Below are 10,151 nucleotides of genomic sequence, written 5' to 3'. Positions count from 1 at the left end.
AAAAACTAATTTTAACTTTAAAAATTCATTTGTATCAGTCAGTCAATAAATGTTTATTGAACATTCGATATGTATGAGGCCTTGTTTTAGGAATTGCAGATATTCAGTGAAAAGAAAGTCTCTGACGTCAAAAAGCTTATATGTTTCAGGGACAGAAAGATGAAAAACATATTAAAAATTAGTAAGACAATTTCAGATCTATGAGGAGGACAAAGTAAGACAATGTAGTAGACAGTAATGGAGAGAGTGCTGATTTCACTGGGTGGTTGAAGAAAGCTTCTCTAAAGCAGTGACCTTTGAGTTCAGACTCAAACGGGGAGAAGAAAGAGCCATATGAAGATCTAGGAAAAGAACATTCAAAAAGAAGTAGTAACAAAGTCTCTGATTCAGCGTGGTGTACTCTGAGATCAAGAAGGAAGCCGACATGGCCGAAGCATAGCATGAGGGAGGGAAAGTGCTAAGACAGGGTTGGGAAGTAGGGCATCCAGGCCATAATAGAGTCTGGATTTTTATTTTATGTGTACTGGAAACCATTGGAGAGTTTTTGGTAAAGAAATATTCTAATCTGGTTTATCCTTTAGAAAGATCATTATAGTTACTGTGTGGGTATGGAAGATGGACTGTGGTGAGCTAAGAATGGAGAGGGGGTAACCAGTTAGGACTGAAAGAGTCCAGGCAGATATGATGGTGGCCTACCCGAGGGATACAGCAGTAGAGCTGGTATAACAGATCACAGCAAAACACAGTTACCAAAGAAAATCAAATAGATATACCTATTTTAGATGGTAATCTTAAAAATTATTATTATGTAAACAATATCCCAAGGAAGATTATGATCCACATTGAAAAGAAGGAAAATTATATTTACCTATTTTCCTGCTTTAAAAACGAAAGTTCTAAATGGGATCAAATATTCTAAGTTATCTTAATTGATAGAGAGAATGCCTCAGGATTTATAATTGGCACTATGAGGTTGAAATTCAATCCATGAGCCAGCTTTGCTTCTAAAGATGCTTTATCCGTAATGATAGTCTCAAGCCTTTTCTCCTCTTTGTCCCAGGAAATCTGTAAGCCACTGACAGCAAAGGATATAAGGGTGTGGCTCCAACTAGAGGTCCCTGGAGGTGAGGTTACCCAGGAAGTGCCCCTTGCAGCTACGATTCCTACCTCCACGTATTTCTGGATTGCCTATTCTTAGCACTCTGTCAGTTCAGGTGCATTTCATTATCCTTCACAACCTGAATATCGATTTTTAATAAATCAATCTGCAAATATTTCTTCAGCCCATACTGTATGTCAGGCACTATGCTAGGCAACAGGGAGAGAGCAGCAAACAATATAGACATAGTTCCTCCATTAATGGTGCTTTTGGTAAAGTGGGGAAGATGGACACTGAACATAAAATTATAAGATCTCTTAACAGAGGGGAGGTAACAGCAGCTACAGGAATCTTTAGCAAAGGGATTAACTGTATGGAAGGTCAGGAAAAGCTTCCCTCAGGAAGTGACATATAAACTGAGTTCTGAAGATTACGGGTAACATGTACTCTAGAGGAATGTTTTTTAAAACAAGTATAAGACCCTGTTAGAGAACTAAATAATGTTTGCCCCCTGTGGATATTATATAAGAACTTCGGCAATCAGTGCAAATATATTTAAGTGTATATCTCACACACACACACAAAAAATCTTCAGCACAGTTTTACATATAACGAATGCCTTCGGGTTACCTGTTGTCTGGGAGGGCATCTTGTTTCAATTGGAAGTTCTCATTTACTGCAATTTCATGAGCAAGAGTCATGTTTGATAAGTTCCTAGCTGCAGCCATCACTTCATCAAATGTTACAATCCTGGGAGGGCTTGTTGCTGAAAGAAAAACAAAAGCCAGTTAACGCTGTAGAAGAGAAGTTGCCATCCAACAAAGCCTACTGATACAGGCAAGGCTTAATTTATTACACTGGATATAACAGGGTTTTAAAAGTAAGGAGAATATACACTAAAATAGGTGGATTCTCTAGCTTAATAAAGACTTCAAGAATTTAAAAGCTCCTTCAACACCTTCAATTACCATATTTGACAATAAACTCTCAAATACTTCGGGACAATCTTATTATTATAGGCCTATTAAGATAGGCCTCATTTTTAGTGCCTATTGATACCTGCACCACATGTATTATATAGGAAATAGATAAGACTATTTTTCATTCTGTAATTCAGAAGTCTCACTAACTTAAGCAGATTCGATATGAAATAACTGATTTTTAAAACCATAACTTCTAAATGTATAGGCAGTATAATATAATGTTTAAGTTCAATTCTAAATTTTGCCAGCTGATAGTTCTCATTTGATTTCATTGAGGCATCACTTACCTCCTCACAGGGTTAGCCTGAGGTGATTAAATGAGATAATTTAAGTAAAGAAGACCATAGTAAGAACTCAAGAAATTTACATAATTAAAGTAAAATACAATAAATCTGGGAAACTGGATAATCTACTTCTCAGTAGGAAGTAGTAAAGAATTTGAGTAATTTCTAAAGATTATACTAAGAAACTATTTTAATAAATCATGTTGTTTTAAAATCACTGTTGGAAATCTTAGCTTCTGTTAATTAAAAATCATGACCTCAAATGACAGCACTGACAGGCAATACTTTGCTACCTAATTTTTTTTTTTTTTTTTTTGGAGACAAAGTCTCACTCTGCTGCCTGGGCCAGAGTGCCGTGGTGTCAGCCTAGCTCACAGCAACTTCAAACTCCTGGGCTTAAGGGATCCTTCTGCCTCAGCCTCCCAAGTAGCTGGGACTACAGGCATGCACCACCATGCCCGGCTAATTTTTCTATATATATTTTTAGTTGTCCGGCTAATTTCTTTCTATTTTTAGTAGAGATGGGGGTCTCGCTCTTGCTCAGGCTGGTCTCGAACTTCTGAGCTCAAACAATCCTCCCGCCTCGGCCTCTCAGAGTGCTAGGGTTACAGGCGTGAGCCACCGCGCCCAGCCACCTAATTTTTTTTTTTTTTATTAAGAAGGAGTTGGGGGGAGGAGGACAAGAGGAGGAAGAAGAAAAAGAAAGATGACACACAGAATTAGTAAAATGCTTCTTCAGGGTGCCTAGGGTGCATCAACCCCTATACAGTATGAGTGAGAAAAGGCACAGAAACCTGAGGCTGCTATTCTTTTGCCAACTCTGCCTCAAAATTCTCCTTAAAAATATCTATATTCTTTGGTCAAACAATCCAATGATACCCAAAGGAATTTCTAGAAAGGCTTTATGCACTAAGATGTTCATAAAGCACTATTTGCAACAGAAAAAAAAAAAAAGAAAGAAAAAAAGAAAAAGAAGCTAAATGTCCAATGATAAGCCAATGGCTAAGTAAATTTAAATATATTCACTTCATGAAGTAGTAGATAGTCATAAAAACAATGTTTCAAAAATATAGAATCATGAGTAAATGTTTTAGTTATAATAGTAAGTGAAAAGAGTCCACACATATATACACACATATGTCTGTGTGAAGGATAAAGATATGGCAATGCACTGCCAGCTGTCGTCTTTGGGTGGTATTATAGGCAATGCTTTCTTTTCTCTATACTTATGTATTTTCCAAGGTTTTTAAAATGAGAATGTATAAATTTGAAATAAATACAAATGAACAAATATTTTAGAAGTGGACATTTAATCATAATAAAACATTAGTTGCTTTTTCTAGCATTTGCTTTGTCAGTTAAAGGTGTTATACTTCCTAAACAAAATGCCAATTAAAAAACTAGAAAAAAAAAAAAAAGGCAAACACACCTGCTTTACACATCTCTACTTTCCACATACAAAAAAGCAAAAAGATATCTCCCTTTGCTGTGGCCTCTTTTTTAACTTTCTCACACCCTTAGTGTAGTAATTCTCTCGGGTACCTTTCTGGGGTGAATTGCACAACAATTTTGAAATCAGTAAGAAACCCTATAGATTATTTCACTTCCTTCCTGACCCTTCAATGAAGGCAATTTTTCCTTCAATGTAAATCAGAAACAATCAAACAAGACCAATTTTAATTTATCCTTGAGGGTAGTCCAAGAAGTAATTGCGAGGAGTGGCTTTTTGCCATTTGGAAGAAATGACAGACAGGGTTGAAGTCCTGATTTATGGTCAAACAAAAGCAGATCAGAGACAGTGATTAAAATAAAAATTGGCAGGTTGTAAACTTTAGTGGCTATTTATTTCTGAGAATTTGTCCAAGAAAGCTGTAATGTCTCTGCAGAGCTATTCTGGTACATCTAGAAAGGAGGGGAAGTCTGTTGCTCTTAGCCACTTCTGAGTTTTCAAATCCAACACACAACTCTAGAAGTACCCCCACCACCCCAGCCCCTGCTCCCCTGTCGGCTCACAAGCAGGAGAGCTGGATTTGCTGGAGGAGCTGCTTGTGAAGCTCTGCCTGGAACACTCATAGTCACTGAGTGAAGCCATGCTTTCAGAAAACCGTGAAGAGTCTGAATCGCTTGTCTGGTCCTCTCCCACACACTGCTTCTCACCATTGAAGGGCATTTTGTGTCACTTAAGTATGGATAAAGAGACGGCACCTGCACAGACAAACAGACCTTGCGTCAACATTCTGTGGTACTTCCAGTGGCAGCGCCAATGCTTCTTCCAGTGTAGACAGCCGTACCCACAAGTGTCACAATGTTAGAAAGGCCCTCAGAAGATGACCTTGTCCTTCCCCCACCACTAGGCCATCAAGATGGCCTTCCAGAAAAGGGATTCCACAGCCATAGGTGTGAGTTTACTCAGGACGTAACCACCGTAAACATGGAGCAGCTCTAAGTAATGACAGATCCTTAAAAAACAAAACAAAACACACCACAGAACACACACTCTCTGTCCCAGGGCTTCTAAAACATAGCAAGATATAAGTGTGGGACTCTGGAGTCAGACTGTTCACTCTATCTTTTGCCATGTGACCTTGTGGAGGTCACTTAACCACCTACCTCATGAGTGAAACTGGACTGATAGACTAATCTAATAGGGTTGCCTGAAGATTGAATGGGATAAATCTTTCTTTCTTTCTTCCTTTCTTTCTCTCTCTCTTTCTTTCTTTCTTTTTTTTTTTTGAGACACAGTCTTGCTCTGTTGCCCGGGCTAACGTGCAATGGTGTCATCATAGCTCACTGCAACCTCAAATTGCTCAAGCAATCCTCCTGGTTCAGCCTCCCGAGTAGGTGGGACTACAGGCACACCCGGCCAGAGTTAATGGCACTCCTCTTTGCACATCTGGAGCATATCTCCTGCAGCTCCACAAGAGCACTTAGTCTCTTGTACATTTTCTTCCCACGGCCACTTCTGAATTTCCTTAATAAGGCAGAGATTGTGTCTTGTCCACTACCAGTGCCAAGTATATGACAAGTATTCATTCAGTGTCAGCTAAATCAGAATAACTGAATCCCATTTGGTACAGCTTCAACCAGAACATTTGCAAGCTGATATCACTACACGTTTACAGGCCTGGGACTGCCAAAGTTCAAGCCCTAGAGCAGAGAATCTACTGCCTAAGCCTGTTTTATTTGATATAAAACTCAAAATTCCCAGGTCCTTGTCATACTCTTGGTTTGAATACTTTAAAGTTTGTTTCCCCTTTATTATTTTTTTTTAGTCATTCTCTTGTAATGTAACAGCTGTGCTTAGTATGCCCTGGTCTTAATTTTTCTCTACTATAGCTGCTTCAAACCAGCTTTGGCTGATTTTCCAAGTAAAAGTGAATAAAAGCTTCCAGTCATGGAAATTTATGAACTAGCTTAATAGTTATAACTATCCATTTCATTTTTCTACTCCTGCTGGACAGCATGCTTGGTAGCTTTCTTAATGTGTTTAACAAGGCAGAAAAGTATAAAGATTTAAAAAATAAAAAGCTCTGGGTTAGGAGTTGGAATCCAGGGTTTGGGGCCTGGGTCCACCATGAAATCGTTGTATGACTTTATGCACATGATATCTGCTCTCTTCACCTCACGTTTCTGAGAGGGTTGGGCCAGTTATAAGGTTTCTTTCAGTTAGGAATTGCTAAGATGCTCAAACCCAGAGTTCCATGAGGCATCACTACAAGTTCTGAGAAATCAAATGACAGGCATGCTTAATAATGCACAACTACACTTTCTGCCAACAATTCACTGGAGGTAGAAGTCCTAGCCCAGTGGCCATGACAGAAAATTTAAAAGCTTCAAAATGTTTAGAAACTCCTATTTAGTTGGTAGAAGCCTCCACATTACAACTGTAGTGTATCCAAGCAAAAGCCTATCTTTGGAGTAAAAATGCCCATTATTACTTTATTAAGAAATTGCCTGTTTCCTCATACAGACACACTAATAATATCTAACTCATAGGGTTGGTGTGAGATTTCATTTAGTCAATACATGGAGAGTGCTTGGAACAGTCACTGACAGAGTAAAAATATACAGATGTTTGCTATTATTAACTTTTTGTTTGTTAATGTCATCGCCTCAAGAATTAAAAAACTCCAGAGGGAAGAATAGTTTTATGTCAGGATGATGAAAGCATGTTCCTCTACAGGTAGACATGGCTAGTAGTTAACCTAGGACAGAACTCGTGCATTTGTTTGAAATATAAAAGCCAAAAGCAAATGGTAGTGTGAATGGTCTTCTGCAAGTTCCTTCACACCTGCTCTTACCTTTCTCGGTCTCAAGTTTCCAAATAAGTCATCTGAGGACAAAGCTATTTGATTCAGAAGGCATTGAGGGTAATTAGACTGCTTTTAAAACTATTTTGGATACTCTCCTGGACTGGTAATAATGACACCAGGCTGTTTCTTTAAGACAGGTAATTCTTCTTATACAAACTTAGATCTACCTAAACTTCACCATTGCAACTCACAAGTAAATCAAAGTTTTCAGGGATACCACATCTCATCTTACCTGGAGGATTTAATCACTGGTCAAAGGTGAAGTAAAAGGTAAAGACAGAAGATAACTCCAGGTAAAGCCTCTAACACTATAAAGGGTCATTATTCAAAGAAAATAAAGTACTGTTATATTCACATTTTTTATTGTATAGTTCCATCATTTTATGATAATAAATACAATATTATGTCATTCTTTCTGAGGCCAGTGCCTGGAATGCAGCAGGTACTTAAATATTTACTGTTGAATAAATGAATGGATGAATGAATGGTAGTATGACAACTAACATTTAAGAGAGTAGGGAATGGTACAGGGAGCTAAAGGGGCTAGTCCTATGACTCACCACAGATAGAGGGGAGTTTGGTTTTTAATTTGCTTGTTGATTTCTCAACTTGTGTCCAATTTTACTTTCTTACTTCCTTTCTGTAGCAAGCTCTACCTGCAAATGGTCCTGTACTGGTTCAGGATTGCAAAGGTACCCCAATGATAATACACATGTCACTGAAGCAGTAAGAACAAGCAGGCAGACTGGGTTCTTGATCCTAGCTCTTGATATTTACTGACCGGAGACAGAGAACTTACTTATCATTTGTAAAATGGGGAAATAATAGTATTTACCTTGTAGAAATGTTGTGAAGCTTAGCTAAAATAGTCTTCTACTTCAGTACTGAAACATCAAGTACTTAAGCTCCTAGTAAGTGTCTAACAGATGTCAACTATTATACTCATTAAAACAAGTTATGAATTCCAAAAATGTCAATGTCATAAAAAACAAAGAAAGACTGAGGATATGCTCCAGATGAAAATGCACTTGATAACTGAGTGCAATAGGTTATTCTAGACTGGATCCTGTACTGGAAGAAAAAAATGCTATAAAGGACATTATTGGTCAATTGATAGCATTGTTACAATACTTGCATCTACTGTCTGTATTCCAACGTTAAATATACTGAAGTTGAAACACACCATGGTTATGTATTTAGGAATAAAAGGCCAGGATGTACGCAACTTTCTCTCAAATGATTCAGATGAAAGAGAAAGAGAGAAAACAATAAAGCACGTGGAACAAAATGTTAATAGGTAAATCTGAATAAAAGGTAGACCACAGGGTATTCTTTGTACTATTCTTGCAAATTTTTTTCTAAGTTTGCAAAGTACTTCCAAATAAAAACTTAAAAGAGAAGATGGAGTACTGAACTGAAACTTCAAGATTCTAATTCAGAATAGTCCAGTGTCTTGCAGTTTTTAAATTTTGATTTTTCCCACCTCTGTGACAGTTTGAATACCATTCTACAATAAAAGCTCTTCTAAACAGTCTAACTTGTCCCAGTGTCCTTCAACAGTGCCTAAAGAATAAAACAGGAAATAGGCCAGAGCCCTCCAGAAAAGGCAAATTAAATAATCCCTTTTAAGAGTTCACCCCCAGGTGGTTTCCCTTTTCCTAAGAAATCTCATGGCCATGGTTTACAATCCTCTGTGATCTGACCTCTGCCCACCTCATTCTGTACCACTCTCCCCCAACCCTTCATAATCCAGACACAACAGCCTTCTTTGGGTTCCTCCAACATGCCCAACTTCCTACTTTGGAACACTCGCACCTGCTATTCTTTCCCCCTGGAATGTTCTTTTTCCTGACCTCCATGTGGTCGGCCCCTTGCTGTCATTCAGATTTGAAATTGAATGTCACAATTTCAAGGTGACCTTCCCTGATATCCCCACTCACAGCATCTAAATGAGCTATATAGAGCTTAGAACACTGCCTGGGGTAGAGTGGGAGCTCTATGAATATCATTGCATGAACAAATTATGCCACACTCCTATTATTCCTAAGATAACTTGGGTTTTCCTTCTCTTCTGCTTCCCTCGCATTGCTCATATTCTCATTGTGTAGTCACTTAAAGTACTATAGTTGTTGTATGCATAGCTGTCTCCCCACTAGATTTTAAGCTGTTTGTGAGAAGAAGCTATATCTCCCCTCTCCAATTCTCAGTGCCTACCTCAACACATTTCTGAGGTACCAATAATTCAAACTAGCAAAGATTCACAGTTCCAGGAGCCTAAAGAAACTATTACATTGTGTCTTTCCACCCTCTTAATACTCACTAATAGCAAATAATAACAATTAGAGCTAACAGTCACTGAGTGCTTATTATGACCTCAACAATGTAAGTACTCAATAACTGTTTATATAAGTGCTTTAAATATTTTATCTCCTTGAATCCTCATTACAACCTGTTAGCTAAGGTATTCTTATTAGTCCCATTTTATAATGAGACCCTGAGACTCAGAAAGGTTGCATTACTTGCCCAAGGGTTCGCAGCAACGTAGAGGTACAACTTAAATTGAGGCAGTAGATCCCTAAAGCCCATGCTCTGTATTGCTCTAGGACAGCTGGAGGAAATTTGGTGTGCTGTTCATTCTTTCCACTCCTATTCTGCCAGATCGATCTATCCATCGCCATGTGGACACTTTCACATATGGTAGCAAGCTGACTTTATCCTGGAATAGCTTCTTAAGTGCTATTTCATGAAGGACATTACTGAAAGAGTCACCCAAATTGACTTTCAATCTCCCCACTAGAGTGACTGAAAATCCTGTAGCAGGGAGCCATTCTTTAATCACTGCAAAATCCCTAGTTAAAACCCAAATATTATCAAAAGGGTTAACTGCTTATAGCTAGTATGAGTCATAAACATTTTGGAGTGAATTATTCAGATTACCCAGCAGGGCCCTGAGGAACAGAACCCATTCAGTTGAGGTTAGTTCATGGAAAAGAGAAATTTCAAGAAATACCTAGTGGGTACCACCCTTCAAGACCGGATCAAGGTCAGGTGCAAGGACGAGCATTCACATATGTATAGTAAAGGACAGGGAGTCAGAGGAGCTCTGAAGAAAAAAATTGCAGACAGTGTAGAAAATTTCCATCTTCTGCAAAATGCTGCTTTAGAACCAGTCCCAAATAGCAACACTAAAAAGTCATTCATCCACAGCAAAGCAAAAACCATACAGCAGAGAGATACATGCCTGCACCATTCAGCTAGACAATACTGGTCTTCATCAAGTCAGAACCAACAAAGAGCTAGATAAAAGTCAACAAGCCAGTCACTGTCTACAAAGCAGATGTTCACTCTACACATGGCATTACAGCATCAGGGAGAAGGATTTCTAGCCACTTTTCACACCTGAAAGCACTGTCCTCCCACCCCTGCTAGTCTGTTTTAGCACCTGTGCTTCCCCCTCTGGGGCCCTCAACAA

General features: G+C 38.5%; 1 protein-coding gene across 1 annotated transcript in view; it reads right to left on the bottom strand.

Annotated features, from left to right (window-relative positions):
- TCP11L2 (t-complex 11, testis-specific-like 2) overlaps positions 1–10,151 on the bottom strand; it is a 48,165-nt gene that overhangs the window by 36,205 nt on the left and 1,809 nt on the right. The window contains exons 2-3 of the mRNA XM_012644695.1: positions 4,380–4,571; positions 1,730–1,865 (exon numbers count right to left, since the gene is read on the bottom strand). Of these exons, the coding sequence (XP_012500149.1) occupies positions 1,730–1,865; positions 4,380–4,536 (293 nt within the window). The 5' untranslated portion in view covers positions 4,537–4,571. The remainder of the gene's footprint in view (positions 1–1,729; positions 1,866–4,379; positions 4,572–10,151) is intronic.

This window comes from Propithecus coquereli, unplaced genomic scaffold, assembly GCF_000956105.1.
Source record: "Propithecus coquereli isolate 6110/MARCELLA unplaced genomic scaffold, Pcoq_1.0 Scaffold218, whole genome shotgun sequence".
Taxonomy (NCBI): domain Eukaryota; kingdom Metazoa; phylum Chordata; class Mammalia; order Primates; family Indriidae; genus Propithecus; species Propithecus coquereli.
This window is presented reverse-complemented; position numbering and strand designations above follow the sequence as displayed.